We start from the raw sequence: 17,132 nt of genomic DNA, 5'->3' as shown, positions 1-17,132 counted from the left end.
ACCTGGCCATCACAAAGTCCCGAAAAAGCCCGCCAAGGTACCGGTGTCGGGGACAACCCGCCAGGAACAACAGAGCCTGGGGTCCCCACGACCAAGCTCGCTCCAAGTCTAACCGCGCCTCCGGGTAGCCGCACGGTCTCCAAGGCAGGTTCAAGCGCGCCGGGCAGCGGGCGCAGAGGTACCTGCTGCCGTCTGGGGGGCAACTGGAGGGGGAACGCGCACGGTGAGGGAAGCCCCGGAGTCCGTGCGCCGGGCGGGGCGCACGGAGATGGGCAGCAGAAAGGGCGTGCGAGCGCCGGGGCGGGGCGCGGGCGCGCGGGGTTGCCGGGGTTTCCTGGCTGGCCAGGCTTCCCGGGGCCCTGCTGCAGAGTGGTTGGGAGAGCCCCTCTGCCAGTGCAGACGCCGCTTCCGTAGCCAGAGGTGGGAAGGGGCTTGGGGAGTGGGTCGTGAGCGGTCCCGGCGCGCTGCCGTGCGGGGAGAGGGCGGCCGCCCGCGCAGCGCCATGGTGGACCTGCTGGGCGGCCGGCGCCTGCTGACCCGCGAGGGCGCGGCGGTGGAGGCGGAGGCGGCGCTGCAGAACAAGGTGGTGGCGCTGTACTTCGCGGCCGGCCGCTGCGCGCCGAGCCGCGACTTCACGCCGCTGCTCTGCGACTTCTACACGGCGCTGGTGGGCGCGGCGCCGCGGCCTGCGCCCTTCGAGGTGGTCTTCGTGTCGGCCGACCGCAGCGCCGAGGAAATGCTGGACTTCATGCGCGAGCTGCACGGCGCCTGGCTGGCGCTGCCCTTCCACGACCCCTACCGGCAGTAAGTGGGCCCCTTGGTGGTAGTTGTGGGTGGGTGCGCTGGGGCTCCTTGGCCTCCCCCTGCACCCGTGCCGCGCCCTCCTGTCCAGATCCCTGCTCAGGGGACTGGCACCGAGCCTCTGTGAGCTTCCCTTCGGGACCAGGCTGGCCAGGGAGCACCCCCGGGGGTCTGCGCGCTCTCCTCTGGGTCGGTGGTCAGTGGTCAGGGGAGGCCTCTGGGACTGGAGGAACTCAGGTGCCGGCCACCTTTGCGGCTTCGCGTTTACCGACCGGGATGGAGTTTCATGACCGGAAAGGTACAAGCGTCATCACTGTGAAGTTCATTACTGCAGCGGTGGGCAGAGCTGGGCAGAGGCAGGCGTCCAGGTGGCGACACCGCGTTCCAACCCTCGCTCCGTGATGGATTTTCGAGTTTGTGGGTGAAGTTGAGCTTAGGTCTTCCCTCACTGCGGGACAGGGCTCCGGGATGGGTGCAGGGGGGATTGGCAGAGGGGAGTATGGATGGGTACATGCGCGCGCGGGGGGGGGTGTCTGCTGGGGTGCGGGAGTCCAGACTTAGGTTTAAATCACGGGTCACGGCGGGGTGGGGGTGGTGGTTAAGACACCCACAGCCCTGCATCGCCTACCAGGGTGCCTGGTTTCAGTCCCAGCTCTTCGCAGTTGCGGTTCAGCTAACTGGTAATGCAGTCTGGAAGGCGGCCGGTCATACTTCAAGTGTTTGGGTTCCTGCCACCCACACGGGAGATCTGGATGCAGTACCCCAGCCTTGGTTGTTGGGGGCACTTGGCCAGTGAGCCAGCAGATGGAAGCTGTCTGTCCTTCCCTGCTTTTCAAAATTAAAATGAAACAAATCACAGGTCGTAAAGCTCCTTGTCTGAGCTCTACTCTTTGCAGGTGGCCCAGTGAGTTCCCAAGGTTCGCTTGACAGAGGCTAACTCGCGTTTTTCAGCTGGGGAATTAACCCCCAAATTGATAGTCACAAGGAGCTCTGCCTCTGGGAAAAGAGTGGCAGCTACTTCGGGAAGTTTCTAAGAGTCTGAGCTGTCTCCCAAAGGCAGGCATTTTGATGGCTGGAGTGTGCGCGCCTGGGTGGGAGGCTGAGTGTGTGTGTGTGCGGGCCTGGGTGGGAGGCTGAGTATGTGTGTGTGTGTGCCTGGGTGGGAGGCGGTGTGTGTGCGTGTGTGCGTGTGTGTGTGCCTGGGTGGGAGGCTGTGTGTGTGTGTGCCTGGGTGGGAGGCTGAGTATGTGTGTGTGTGTGCCTGAGTGGGAGGCTGTGTGTGCGTGTGTGTGCGTGTGTGTGTGCGCCTGGGTGGGAGGCTGAGTGTGTGTGTGTGTGCGCGCCTGGGTGGGAGGCTGTGTGTGTGTGTATGTGTGCCTGGGTGGAAGGCTGTGTGTGTGCGTGTGTGTGTGCGCGCCTGGGTGGGAGGCTGTGTGTGTGTGTGCGTGCCTGGGTGGGAGGCTGTGTGTGTGTGTGTGCGCCTGGGTGGGAGGCTGAGTGTGTGTGTGTGGGCCTGGGTGGGAGGCTGAGTGTGTGTGTGTGGGCCTAGGTGAGAGGCTGTGTGTGTGTGTGTGGGCCTGGGTGGGAGGCTCTGTGTGTGTGTGTGTATGTGTGCCTGGGTGGAAGGCTGTGTGTGTGCGTGTGTGTGTGCGTGCCTGGGTGGGAGGCTGTGTGTGCGTGTGTGCCTGGGTGGGAGGCTGTGTGTGTGTACGTGCCTGGGTGGGAGGCTGTGTGTGTGTGTGTGCGTGCGTGCCTGGGTGAGAGCTGCCCAGCCTTGGAGGTGGGTGAGGGCCTACTCACCCCAGCATGAGCAGAGTCTTCAGGATGTGTGTGTGTGCACACGCCTGGGTGGGAGGCTGTGTGTGTGTGCGCCTGGTTGGGAGGCTGTGTGTGTGTGCCTGGGTGGGAGGCTGTGTGTGTGTGTGTGGGCCTGGGTGAGAGGCTGTGTGTGTGTGTGTGCGTGCCTGGGTGGGAGGCTGTGTGTGTGTGCGTGCCTGGGTGGGAGGCTGTGTGTGTGTGCGTGCCTGGGTGGGAGGCTGTGTGTGTGTGCACGCACCTGGGTGGGAGGCTGTGTGTGTGTGTGCGTGCCTGGGTGGGAGGCTGTGTGTGTGTGCGTGCCTGGGTGGGAGGCTGTGTGTGTGTGCACGCACCTGGGTGGGAGGCTGTGTGTGTGTGCGTGCCTGGGTGGGAGGCTGTGTGTGTGTGCACGCACCTGGGTGGGAGGCTGTGTGTGTGTGCATGTGTGTGTGCGCACCTGGGTTGGAGCTACCCAGCCTTGGAGGTGGGTGAGGGCCTACTTACCCCAGCATGAGCAGAGTCTTCAGGATATGTGTGTGTATGCGTGCGTGCCTGGGTGGGAGGCTGTGTGTGCGTGTGTGTGTGCATGCGCCTGGGTGGGAGGCTGTGTGTGTGTGTGTGCGCATGTGCCTGGGTGAGAGCTGCCCAGCCTTGGAGGTGGATGAGGGCCTACTCACCCCAGCATGAGCAGAGTCTTCAGCATGTGTGTGTGTGTGCGTGCACCTGGGTGGGAGGCTGTGTGTGTGTGTGTGTGCGCGCGCCTAGGTGGGAGCTGCCCAGCCTTGGAGGTGGGTGAGGGCCTACTCACCCCAGCATGAGCTGGGATGTGGGTGACAGATTTTGGAAAAGGGTTCATTACAGAATCACTGAAAGTGGTGTGCTTGATTTGTTTTAGATTTTTATTTATTTGAAAGGCAGAGAGGGAGGGAGAAAGAGTGAGCGATAACTTCCATCTATTGCTTCACTCACCAAATACCTGTAACCTCTGGGCAGCCAGAGCCAGGCTGAAGCCAGGAGCCTGGAACTCTGAGTCTTCCACATGGGTGGCAGGGGCCCACGTACTTGAGTCATCACCTGCTGCCTTCCAGGTGCCTCAGCAGGAAGCCGGGTCCAAAGCAGAGGCGAGACCGGATCCCAGGTGCTCTGAGATGGAATGCGGGCATCCCAAGCAGTGACATAACCCACTGCACCACAACACTCACCCCAAGCCATGTGTTTTAAAATACAATATGACTTGTTTGGCACTGAGCTTATTCACAGTTTTTGAAATACCATGCTGGCTTTGGAGATGAGATGGTGAGGGCGCTAGTAATTATGCAGGGAGCTCAGGTCCCCTGGGGAGCCCGGCTCTGGGCTTTCCCATGGGGCGACGGTGGCAGGTTGCTTTATCGCTGGGGTGATGATGCATCACATGGTGGCTTGCAACCATGTGTGCAGGTTATGGACCCACTGTCTGGTTTATTGCCCCATTTCACAGCTATGCCCACTGAGGCAGGCCCTCTAGTTCTCCTGATTCTGGGGCTGCCTGCTTGCCCTGGTCTACTTCCTTTCCCAGGAGGTCATGAGCCTCTACCCCCATGGCATGGGGACTCACTGGGGCCCATCAGCGCTGTCTCCTGTCTCCCTGCTGACGTGGTGGGAGCCTGAGTGCCCCAGCGGGAGGCAGACAGGTGCATGGAGTGCTTCTTGCATGGCCCCCTTGGTCGTCATCCTTGGAGAGATGTTTCTGTTTGTGAGTTGAGCAGTCGTTCTCCACCCCTCTCTAGACTGAACGTCGCTAACTGTGTTACTGCCTCATGTGAGTGTGGCATATTCTGAAAGTTGCTGGATCTGTGTCCTAGGTTCTGCTTGTCCCAGCCTAGGTGTATGGAATCAGATCATGAGCAGAATGGAAATAACCACCACCAAGAGTTAAACACAAAGCCGCCTGCAGCCATCTATGTGGAGAACACAGTACTTTGTGAATGATGCTGTGTGTGGCAGGAGGGAGGCGAGGAGGGGGCACTAAGATACTGACCTCATGGAAGCTCCACTTGGTAGGTGCCCAGGGAGGGGAGCCCTCAGAGCCCCGAGCGCATCACCTGCTGTCCACTGGGTTCCTGGAGGAGCATTTGAGTCAAGGCAGCAGGTCAGTCCTCTTGGGGTTGGTTACCCCTGGGGTGGCTGCAGCCAGGTGATGGTGCAGGTGCACCTGCAGGGAGAGGACACCGAAAGCCCTGACCTTGTTGTTAAACTTGTGCAGATCTTGCCTTTTCTGTGCACCCCACGCAGGGCACACGGGGGCACCTGCTTTCTGACTAGAGATGCAAGCTCCTGGCCGGGCTGTCCTTTGCCCAGCCAGGTGCCCAAGGGCCTTCCTTGGCCTTAGCTGGGGACAGACACCAGTGTCCCAAGAGGATTCTCTCAGGATGCATTTTTATCCTGCCCTGTCTCTCTTGGTTTTGTTAGTTGTGTTTTATGTAAAGCTCATCATCTGTGTAAGAATTGAAGAAACAAGATCTATCTACATCCAGCAGCAGGACTTCCAGGCACAGGCTGCTGCCCAGGAGAGGCACGCTCTGTGACGATTTCTTCTGATTGTTTCCCAACAGTGCTCACCCACTTCCCCATCCTCTGGAAAGTCAGTGACCCCTGGGAGGCCTGGGAGGTCCTGCTTCTCCTTCCTCCTGTTGGGCTGCCCCAACTCCACTGACCCAGAGGAGGGCACACAAATCCAGGCTGACACCTGGGTTTGATGGAAAAGCAAACTGGCCAGGCTTCCTTCTTGGTGGACAATGGCTCAGGGAGGCCGTTGACATGGGGCTGGGGATCCAGTGCTGGTGCCCAGGATTCTTGAGCATCTCCACCCTTGCCTCCCTCCAGCCTGAGTTCTTGTGGCCTCCCTGGGCCTCCAGACCCAACACTTCCATCAAACCCCGGATTCAGTGACTCCTGCATCCTTCTTTCTGCTTATTGGAGCATTTTTTAAAAATTTCTATTTATTTATTTTTTAGAGATTTATTTTATCTATTTGAAAGAGTTAGAGAGAGAGAGAAAAGAGGTGTTTTCCATTGCTGGTTCACTCCCCAAATGGGTGCAGTGGTCAGACTGAACCGATCCAAAGCCAGGAGCCAGGAGCTTCTTCTGGGTCTCTCACACAGGTGCAGGGGCCCAAGGACTTGGGCTATCCTCTGCTGCTTCCCTAGGCCATAACAGAGAGCTGGACTGGAGAGGAACAGTCAGGACATGAACCGGCGGCCATATGGGACGCTGGCACTGCAGGCAGAGGATTAACCTGCTGTGCCACAGCGCCGGCCCCTCACTGGAGCATTGAACTGTGAGAACATCCTCCTAATTGGTCCCCCGGCTTTGCTGTCCTCATCGGTTTGACTCTTGGTTGAGTCCCAGATCTGGTGTGGCCACTCCTCATTCCAGTTCTCCAGGGGTCTCCTGCTTTCTCTAGCCCCTAGGACAGGGTCAGCTGTGGTCCCAGGGCATGGCACCCACAGGGCATGTGTTTGATGGGTGACTGGAGCAAGTCAGCAGAAGAGTGAACTTCAGAGAGATTTGCCTGGCAACAGCCAGCACTGGCTGAGATGGAGACTGGAGTCAGAAGTCGCCATGGTAACCCAGAAGTGCTGCTCCGCCAGGGCCCAGGATGCTGCTGGGCTAGGTGTTGGGAGGGGCAGGCATTGAGTCAGCACCAAGGACAAGGGGGCCCTTGGGTTTTGGTGAGAACGCCCTAGGTTACCAGGCCGACAACACTGCCTCCTCCAAAGCTCGTTCTGTCCTCTGTGGACCCAGCTCGGTGCCCGCTCCGAGAGAGGGCACCCAGGTGATTTCAGAGGAGGACCATGGCTGTTTGCCTCTCCCACTGGTTTTTTTAAAATTTTATTTATTTATTTTAAAGATTTTTTTTTTATTTGACAGGCAGAGTTACAGGCAGAGAGGAGAGAGGGAGAGAGAGAGAGAGAGAGAGAGAGAGAGCGAGAGAGTGAGAGTGAGTGCTTCCTATCTGCTGGTTCACTTCCCAAATGAGTGCAATGGTCAGGAGCCTGGAACACCATCTGGGTCTCCAGATGAACACAGCAGGAAGCAGGATTGGAAGTAGAACACAAACCAGGCACTCTGCTATGGGGTGCAGGCGTCCCATGTGGTGACTTAACCTCCGCCAAATACCCGTCCTCCAGCAGGGCCGCAGATCTGCGTGAAAAGGACCCACTGGAGGCTTTTAAAATCCCGAGCTGGGGCTGCTCCTGGGGTTGGAACCAGTGAGTTCCCAGGTGATGCATGTACTGTTGTCTGGGGACCCTGCATTGACAAGTGCCAGGTGGTGCCCTTTGCAGGTGTCAGGAGTGCAGGTGCTGGGCTGGCCTGGTGGGCTCCAGCTCGGTAGGGGGGTCTGCTTCTGTTTCTGACATGCAGCTGGTGCTGTCCTGCCCCGTGCTCAAAGCAGAGGGGCTGAAATCACTGATTTGCCAGAGCTGTCAGAGAGCTAAGCTGAGGCCCACTGTCTGCAGAATGCTCTTTGGGGTGTTTCTTCTCGGTGCGGGTCATCCCCCTCGCAGTGTGTCCCATGCCTGCAGTGAGTGCCCTGGGCCTGGACAGGTGCCCCAGCCAGGTGCCTGGGCTCAGTTTCAGCTGTCTTGATGGCTGTGTTCCCTGTACCTGCAGCATGACACGGATTGGCACCTGCTCTGAGCTCTGCAAATGTAGACTCAACAGAGCGGTCCGCATGGGGTCTTTTCTCACTCTGGGATGCTGTTGGCACAAGGGTCTGTGTATTTCTGCCGCCTTCCTCTCCCCGCCTCACGGACCTCGTGGGGAACCTGCCGAACGTGCTGGCATGGCAGCCGTGTGCACTGGTGCCAGAGGACAGGCCTGTCCCAGGAGTTGTGCATTCTGGGAACAGCCACGGGCCCCCTGCCTGCAGCCTCCCGAGGTGGGTGAAGTCCACACAGGGCCCATTTGATGGCCAGATCTTCCTGATGCCCATAGTCTCACGTCTTCTCTTTTTCTTTTTTTTTTCTTTTTTAATTTTTTTTTTTTTATTTTTGACAGGCAGAGTGGACAGTGAGAGAGAGACAGAGAGAAAGGTCTTCCTTTTGCCGTTGGTTCACCCTCCAATGGCCGCTGCGGTAGGCTCGCTGCGGCCAGCGCACCGCGCTGATCCGATGGCAGGAGCCAGGTGCTTCTCCTGGTCTCCCATGTGGGTGCAGGGCCCAAGCACTTGGGCCATCCTCCACTGCACTCCCTGGCCACAGCAGAGAGCTGGCCTGGAAGAGGGGCAACCGGGACAGGATCGGTGCCCCGACCGGGACTAGAACCCGGTGTGCCAGCGCCGCAAGGCGGAGGATTAGCCTAGTGAGCCGCGGCGCCGGCCTACGTCTTCTCTTTTTCTCTGGTTCAAACCTTGCCACAGGTTTTGTTCCCGTTTTAGTTTTTCTGAAGAACCGAGTTGGTTTTATTGCTCACCCCGTGTTGATTTTTTGTGGATTCATTTCCTGTTGCAGTCATTTCTGTTCTCGGTCTCATTTTGCCTTCTTTCTCCTTTCTTTGCGTGTGTTCGTCATTCTTTTTCCAGCTTCTTGGGTTAAATACAAAGCTCATCTGTGTATGCACTTTGGGTCAGTGTGCGTAGGGCGGCCGCTCCGCAGGTGATGAGTTGTATTCAGAGTCACCCATCCCCTCCTATACCCGATGTTCAAGTCCCTCGTGTAGCATGGTGTGGCGTTTGCGTAGAACAGACGCACATCCTCCTTACAAGTCATCTCAAGATGTAAACACCCTGGGAATAGTTGTGCTGTGTTGTTTTGGGAATACTGACGAGAACAAAGTGTGCACCTGCTCAGTCCGACACAGGTGTCCCCTGGAGTGTGTGTAACCCGAGGTTGGGTGAAACTGCAGGTGCAGAGCTCGTGGCTACGAAAGGCCGACTCCGTATTCCTGTTGTTTTACATATTTTATAATCTGCCTGGCTCTTTCACATGTAACATGTGGTCATTCAGTTTCTTAAGCCCATTCTGTAAAACAGCCTCCAATTCCATTCTATTACGGTCTGAGGAAGTGGCCTAGCTATAGTGACCGTTTGAGATCGTGACCTTGAAGGCTCCCGGGGCATGGCCGGTTAGACTGTTCATAGGTGTTTGCACTGTGCATTTTCTCTCTGTCCAGGGAGGAGCCCCTGCCCTCCTGCTTGAGGAAAGGTTTGGCTTTGACCCATTGCAGGAGAGCAGCAGGGAGACCTCGTGGAGGTGTCTCAGGGAGCTGTGGCCATCGCAGGCTGTCGGGCATTTTTCCTCGTCCTCAGGTTCACAGTCTTGAGGGTGACAGCTGAAGGCAATGAGATTACTGTCCTGGGAGGCCCTTGCTGGTTAGCAGCCCAGGGATTTTCCCCTGCCGCCCGGTCTCGGAGGTAATCCCGGTGAAGGTTGTGGGGAGGAGGGCAGAGCTGAGGGGGCAGGTGCACCCTGCCCTGAGTGAGTAAAAACAGCGTCACACAAGGGCTGCTCTTGGGGCTGTGGGGGAATCGGGCGGGGCAGCGCATCGTTGGCGGGAATCTAAGGCTTTGGGTTTGTTCAGAACTCACAAAGCTTTCACTGCAGCCGTCACGTGTGTTTGCTATTTTCCAAGCCCTTAAGATGCAGATGAGGTTCTAAAAAAATACTGGGTTTAATCTGTGGCTTCAGATCTGCACTGGCCAACATGGTACCACCATCCCCACGTGGCCACTTCAATTACCAGTTAATTAAAATGAGAGCTTCCAGCTCCTCAGGCACACTCGGCACATTTGGAGCCCTCCACGGCCTTGTGTGGCTGGTGCTTACAGTGTGGGGAGCACAGGTACACAGCAGTTCTAGGAAGGACCTAGACAGAAATGAACTTGTCAAGGCTTTCATTCACACGGCTGCAGACAGTTGTCTGGGACAGGGCTCGCTCAGAAACCATAGTAACCAGGAAAAAAGGAGCCCACCAACCCCAGTGGCAGGGAGCGCTCACAGCACGTGGGTTGAAGACTCGTGGTGCTGGTCTTCTAAGTGGCTGAGGCGTCAGCTGCTGCCAGGGCTCCCGTGCCTTCTGGTGCCTGCATGTATGTGTACTAGTGTGTGTGCATGTGTGTCCACTCCACATACATGTGGGTGTGTGCACGTGCATGCCCGCGTGTGTGTGTATGTGTGTGTGCACGTGCGTCCACGCACAAGTGTTAACTCTCTGGCACCCTCTTCTGTCCTGCAGCGAGCTGAAGAAGAGGTACAACATCACCGCCACCCCCAAGCTTGTGATCGTGAAACAGAGCGGGGAGGTCATCACCAGCAGGGGGCGCAAGCAGATCCGGGAACGGGGCCTGGCCTGCTTCCAGAGCTGGGTGGAGGCGGCCGACGACGTCTTCCAGAACTTCTCTGGTTGAATCAGGAGACTCTCAGGAACCAGGGAGAGGGGCCGTGCCTGTAGCCCCGACGCCCGGGGCCCGACAGGAGCGGGCTGTTGCCCTTTCTCTCTCGACTTTCTGTCTGAATTTCAGAGCAGAAGCCTTGCAAGACTGTAAATACAGCTCAGGAACAGTCAGCACCCCCTCTCCCACCCTCTATTTTGATCCCCTCAGTTGCTTAGCCACTTATTAGTCTTCGCACAGCTTTATCCACCTGTGCCTAGCAGGGGTGGGAACCTCGGGCCTGCAGCCGTCTGCGCCCCTGGAAATCATTCGGTGTGGCCCTGCCAAGGCAGCTGCAGGCAAGACTCGGAAATTCAGTCTGTAGCAGGCTCGTTTTCAAACGGATCATTTTGTATGGCCTGCGAATTATGTTCTAAATACCCAGAGGGCCACTGGCAAAGAAAAGATTTCCCACTCCCCCACCCCCTAGACCCTTATACATTCACACCAAGCTATCAGAAATCTATGCAAAACATCTGTTGTACAGCTCTCTTCAGGTAAAATGTCCTATTTATTGATACTTTTCTGGCGGACTATCAATTTTAATGAGACGCTTTCATAACTATTTATTAATACAGTTTGAAGACTCTGTGCTTTAATAAACAAACATTTCCACCTGTGCCCCTCTGCCTTCCTTCTTATTCCAGACCAAATCCCAACAGGGCGGAATGAGTTGCTCAGTAAAGACCAAGCTTAGGCTCTTTGTCCAAGGTGCTAGTTTTTTGTTTTAAAATTATTTGATTTATTTATAAGTCAGAATTACAGAGATAGAAAGATAGAGAGAGACTGGGCAGGCTGAAGCCAGGAGCCAGGAGCTTCTTCCAGTCTCCCATCTGGGTGCAGGGGCTCAAGCACTTGGGCCATCTTCCACTGCTTTCCCAGGTGGGTTTTCCTGGATTGGAAGTGGAGTAGCTGGGACTCGAACCAGCGCCCATGTAGGATTCTGGTGCTGTAGACAGCGGCTTAACCCACTGAGCTACAGTGTTGACCCCATGATGGTAGTTTTTAATTATATGTTCTCTTAGGCACTTTTTTTCTTTCTCTTTGTTTTCTTTTACACTTTTTTGAAAAAAGATTTATTTGAAAGGCAGAGTGACAGAAAGAAGGAGAAGCATAGATAGATCTTCCATCTACTGGTTCTCTCCCTAAATGGTTACAGCAGCCAGTGCTGGGGGCCAGCGCTGTGGCGTAGTAGGTTAAATCTACTCCTGTGGCACTGGCATCCCATGGGTGTGCCGGTTTGTGTCCCGGCTGCTCCACTTCTGATCCAGCTCCCAGTTATTGGCCTGGGAAAGCATCGGAAGATGGCCCAAGTGCTGCCACCCACGTGGGAGACCCGGAGGAAGCTCCTGGCTTTGGATAGGCCCAGCTCTGGCTGGGGTGGCCATCTGGGGAGTGAACCAGCGGGCGGAAGACCTCCCTCTCTTTCTCTCCCTCTCTCTGTAACTCTGCCTCTCAAATAAATAAATAAATCTTAAAAAAACAAAGACAAAAACAAAAAACCAGCCAGGGCTGGGCTTTGAGCCGGGAGTTCCATCCTGATCTCCCACATGAATGGCAGGGGCCCGAGTCCTTGGGCCAACTTCTGCTGCTTGGTGGCAGCTGGATGGGCAGAAGGGCAGCTGGGACTTAAACTGGTACTCCGCTATGGGATGCCGGCATTGCAAGCGGTGGCATAACCGCTGACGTGACACCGGCCCCTCACACTTACTGTCACGTTCTAGAGAGAAATTAAATTTTTAAGGCTGTTGTTTACGTCTTTTAGATCGGATCTCAAGTGGTCCCATTTGTCTGCCTTTTCTTTCGTTATCTTGCTTTTGGTTTTATATCCATTTAATCATGGTCAAGGCCAAAGTCAGGAAGGTTTTCCTTTATGCTTTCTTCTCTGAATTTTACAGTTTCTGGTCCTGTATTTAACGATTTTTTTTTTTTTTGACAGGCAGAGTGGACAGTGAGAGAGAGAGACAGAGAGAAAGGTCTTCCTTTGCCGTTGGTTCACCCTCCAATGGCCGCTGCGGCTGGTGCGCTGCGGCCGGCGCACCGCGCTGATCCGATGGCAGAAGCCAGGTGCTTCTCCTGGTCTCCCATGGGGTGCAGGGCCCAAGTACTTGGGCCATCTTCCACTGCACTCCCTGGCCACAGCAGAGAGCTGGCCTGGAAGAGGGGCAACCGGGACAGAATCCGGCGCCCCGACCGGGACTAGAACCCCGTGTGCCTGCGCCGCAAGGCGGAGGATTAGCCTAGTGAGCCGCGGCGCCGGCCTTGTATTTAACGATTTAATCCATTCCAAGTTCAGTTTGTGTATAGTATAAGGTAAGGCATCCTTTTTTTGCACGTGGCTATCCAGTTTTCCGTTTTGTGCTTTTAGCGACTTCGTGGGGGATGTGTGGACCCCGTATGTGTGAACCTGTTCCTGGGCTCCCTATTCTGTTTCCTTTGCCCATATATCTCTTTTTTTGCCAGTATCATGCTGTTTTAATTTCTCTGGCTTTGTAATACATTTTGAAATTAGTAAGGGAGATGCTTCCAGCTTTACTCCTCTCTCTTACAATTGTTTTGGCTATTGGAGCCCTCTGTGGTTCCATATGAATCTTTTTATAATTGGTTTTTCTATTTCTGTAGAAAGTAGGAAATGTCGTGATAGGAACTGAATTGAATTGGTAGATCACTTGGATAGTATGTACATCTCACCGATACTAAGTCCTCCAATCCATGAACCTGGCATGTCTTCCATTTGTGTGTATGTGTCTTCTCTAACTTTTTTTTAAGATTTATTTATTTATTTGAAAGAGTTACAGAGAGAGAGAGAGAGAGAGAGAGAGAGGTCTTCCTCCTGCTGGTTCACTCCCCAGTTGGCTGCAATGGCCGGAACTGAGCTGATCCAAAGCCAGGAGCCAGGGGCTTCCTCCAGGTCTCCCACATGGCACAGGGGCCCAAGGACTTGGGCCATCTTCCTCTGCTTTCCCAGGCCATAGCAGAGAGCTGGATCGGAAGTGGAGCAGCCAGGTCTTGAACTGGCTCCCATATGGGATGTCGGCACTTCAGGCCAGGGTATTAACCCACTGTGCCACAGCGCCGGCCCCCTCCTCTAACTTCTTTCAGCAGTGTTTTGTAGATGTTAGTGTGCAAGTCTTCCACTTCATTTAGGTTTATTCCTAAGTATTGTTTTGGATGGTATTATGAATGGTTTATCATCTATCTTTGTATTTATCTTTTGCTTTTCTACCCAGCCAGAATATGACCTCCCTGGGAGCACAGATCCCATGTCTGGTTCATAGAACTGGTACATAGTAGATGCTCTGTAACATTTTGTTGACTTATTGAATGGTTTCTAATGTGCACTCAACACGTTAATCCTTGGGCATGATAATATTTATTCTATCCGGTTCTGTGTTGATGGATTTGTGTTAGCCTTTATTATTGCAATGAGCACTTCTGTACCCATGTCACTCAGGACTTCTGTTGGGATACAGTTAATTCGTAAGTGAATTGGTAAAAGAGAAGAAAATGCGAACTGCCTTTATTTTCGTGAATGGTGTGGCAGTTGTCCCATGTGACATAGGGAATAATCTGTTTTCTCCATGAAGACAGTAAAGCCCTAATCTCCCACTAAGATAGCAAGGTCATTGAGCTGTCACTTAGACACTTGGCATTTCTTGTCTGTAAAGTCCAGTGGGGAGCAGGCCGGGCGTCCAAGGTGCCCCAGCTGACTGTGGTTGCTATCTACTCCCTGCTGCAGGGCTAGGGCAGTGCGAGGGGAGTGAGGCACCCATGCTTGGAATTCAGAGGCCCGGCCCCATGACAGTCCGGGCACCAGTCCTTCCTTTAGTTTCCCATACGTGGCTTGTCTGACCTGGTCCCAGCCATGTCCCAAGTTCATGTCCTCAGTGGGTGACCGCGGAGGTTGCTTCCATGTGGGGCCTGGCCTTGGGCTGGGTGAAGTCCGGCAGAAGTCACTTTTATGATAGCAGCAGTTAAATACATGGTGTTTTCTCTTCTGCACTGCGGGACACTGTAGCCTCAAGGTGCAGGTGACTGTCACAACTCACAGACTTTTTAATGGTTTTAATTACTTTAAGTGTGTAAATGGCCACACATGGCCAGTTTCTGCTCCACAGGACAGCACAGGAGAATTCACACTCAGAACTTCGCTGCTTCCATCTCCCCGGCCCAGAGCTGGTCACACAGCTGCACCTGACACAGCCCCGTTGGACCCAGCACCCATCCAGAGACCTGAGTCTCCTTCCAGAGGCAACTCTGCACAAATGGTCACTTCACGGGCGGGGCTTCAACACACGGATTGTGGGTGACAGCACCCGAGTCTCCAGACCCTGAAGCACCCAGCGCAGGCCCCTGGGGCCCTCCCCAGCACACCTGCCCCTGGGTGACACGCAGCTCTCGCTCTGCTCCACGCTGGCGTGGCACAGGGGAGGTGGGCTGAGGAGGAACTGCAAGGGTTGCTCAGGAAAGGACGCAGGGTTGGGAAGTTGTGTTGCCTCCCAGGGAAAGCTCGGGGTGGGGGGAGATAGAGAGCTCCCCCAGAATTGGCTCAAGAACGCAAAGGGCAGGTGCTCATCATTTGTAAGAAGTGAGGAGGAGACGGCTTGGCCTGGGAGTGAGGGATCCCAGACCCAGTGGAGCACAGAGCACAGTGGCTCTGAGGAGTACCTTCCCCTGCCTCCTTCCCAGGGTCTTTGTAGTGGGACAAATGTGTGACCTTGAAAATCGTGGTCACAAGCGATGCAGAGAAACAGGTATTTACTGACTTGGCTCCTTCCTTTTTTTTTTTATTAATAAAATGCACCTGCTAATAATCATTTGTGGGAAATTTGGAAAACGCAGAAAGGGTGGAAGGGGGAACACGAGTGATTTGCCAGCCGTTGTCTGTTGCCAGCTTCAGGTGGGATTTCAGGGTGGGAAGTCGGTCTGCTCAGCCAGGAAGCCGCGAGGCAGGCCTGCTGTGCGGGCCCTGCTGCCCTCTGGTGGCCGCCTGCGGGGCAGCCCCCTCCAGCCTTCCCAAAGGACTGGAGGAAAGCAAAATGCAAGGGTCTTCCCAAACGTTCCCAGAAGATGGAGCTGTTTAAGAGTCCGGGACCAGCACTGCACTTGGAAACAGTAGAGAGAGAGAGAGATGCAGGACCCCCTGGGGGCGTGGGCATCTCCCCAAGGCCGACGCAGGCCAAGTGTGTCAGCCCAGGGCGGGGACGGGAGGCAAAGGCTCAGCATTTCCGTTATCGGAGCGCAGGTTGCCAAGTAGTGAATCTTCCAGAAGGACTCAGTTTGCTGTGGAGAACAGGACGCGGATGCCTCCACGGTGTAATGACTCTGAAGTCACGATGCTGTCACTATCAGCAGAGGGTGGTGTGCGGACGCTGGTCACGGCCGTGGGTTCACGGAGGAGGCTGCTCCAGGTGGGTGACTGTGGGGTGGCTCTGTTCTCAGATGGGCAGCAGCAGCTGACCTGGGGCCCCTCACTTTTACTTACCACCTTCACTGAAGTCCACTGTCAAAGCTGTTCTTTGTTGGAAGTTCAACATCTGTTGTATACAATATAAATATATATTTTCATTTAATTTGAAACAATTAGTTTTTAACAGATTCAGTATGGTTCATAGATACAATTCTAAGAACATAATGATATTCCCTCCCTCCCTGGGTGTATATATAAATTTAAGAAGTTATGTATTTATTTGAGGGGCCAGAGCTATGGCGCAGCAGGTTAAGGCGCCAGCCTGCAGTGCCGGCATCCCATATGGGCGCTAGTTCGAGTCCTGGCTGCTCCATTTCAACTCTCTGCTACGGCCTGGGAAAGCAGTAGAAGATGGCTCAAGTTCTTGGGCCCCTGCACCTGCATGGGAGATGTGGAAGAAGCTTCTGGCTCCTGGCTTCAGATCAGCTCAGTTCTGGCCATTACAATCATTTGGGGAGTAGTGAATCAGGGGATGGAAAACTTCTCTCTCTCTCTCTACCTTTCTCTACTTCTCTTCTGCCTCTCTCTGTAACTTAGTCTTTAAAAAAGAAAAGTTGCATATTTATTTGAGATGTCTCCAGCAGTGGCTGAAGCTGGGAGGCAGGAACTCAATCCAGGTCTCCCCTGTGTGAGGAACTCTGTTACTTAAGCCAGCGCTGCTGCCTCCACGGGTCTGCATTGGCAGGAAGCTGGAGTCAGGAGGCAGCGTGGGGTACAGAACCAGGCACTCTGATACAGCGTATTGGCATCCTAGTCTAAATGTCAGCCCCCCAACTTACATACTTACCTACAAAATAGGAAGCTAGGTTTCATGGAGGAAGCTGCCTGGGTCTTCCAGCCACGTGGGAAACTACAACCTGTCTATGCTTTGGAGGCGGAAAGAAGCTGGGTGTGTATGGAGCCTCTGTGGTCCAGCACTGGGAAGTTAGGATTCTAAATGGGCCGGCGATGGGGGCTGTGCGCCCCCTAGGCTGGCCAGTTGTGTTGATCAGCCTGGTCATTTGCTCATAGCGGTCAGCTCAGCCGGAGAAGGAAGGAGCTGTCAAAGCCCCTGCCCAGAATGTTCTGAGAGTCACGGGTCAGGACATACAAGAGACAGATAGCTGAGGTCTTTATTCCAGGATGACTCACAGAGAACTGTGTAGGCTCGGGACCCTGAAGGAGCCTTCCCTGGGGCCGCAGGTGCATCTGTAACCCGACGAGGAGAGTGAGCCAGGAAATTCTCCATCCTCCAAGAAGGTGCAAACACGTGCAACAGGTGCAAAAACTAAAGCGAGGTCCCGTGTCTGGGGCTTGCCAGGGCCAGCGGGAGGTGGGTGTTCCTTGGCAGCCCTGCACCCCAGGCTGATGGGGGAGCCGCAGAGCCAGGAACAGCTGCCTTTGCCGAGGCGCGCTGCTGCTGAGGGCCCGCGCTGGGGCCACGTTCCTGGGACCAGGGCATGGGGGAGGCAGCCTGTGGTGGGGATAAGGGAGGTTTAGAGGCTTGTGATCTTTGCTTTTATATGGAAAAACCCACCCTGCTCTTCTGGTGCCCGGAGCTGAGATGGAGGACTGGTTTCTTCTTTGCTGGGAGCTTGCTTCCCCTCTGTATCCTCCACCAGCAGGGGGCCCATGACTCCAGGGAAAGATGGCCCTGGAGTGGATGCACAAAGT

General features: G+C 55.1%; 1 protein-coding gene across 1 annotated transcript; it reads left to right on the top strand.

Moving 5' to 3' along the window:
- The first annotated feature begins 502 nt into the window (after positions 1 to 502).
- On the top strand, positions 503 to 10,617 carry NXNL2 (nucleoredoxin like 2). Its single transcript, XM_062207124.1, has 2 exons — positions 503 to 804; positions 9,814 to 10,617. Exons 1-2 carry the CDS (start codon positions 503 to 505, stop codon positions 9,983 to 9,985), a joined length of 474 nt encoding a protein of 157 aa, XP_062063108.1. The 3' UTR covers positions 9,986 to 10,617.
- The last annotated feature ends 6,515 nt before the right edge of the window (positions 10,618 to 17,132 follow it).

Source organism: Lepus europaeus, chromosome 12, assembly GCF_033115175.1.
Source record: "Lepus europaeus isolate LE1 chromosome 12, mLepTim1.pri, whole genome shotgun sequence".
Classification (NCBI taxonomy): Eukaryota; Metazoa; Chordata; class Mammalia; order Lagomorpha; family Leporidae; genus Lepus; species Lepus europaeus.
Note: the sequence above shows the minus strand (reverse complement) of the source record. Positions and strands in the feature narration are given on the sequence as shown.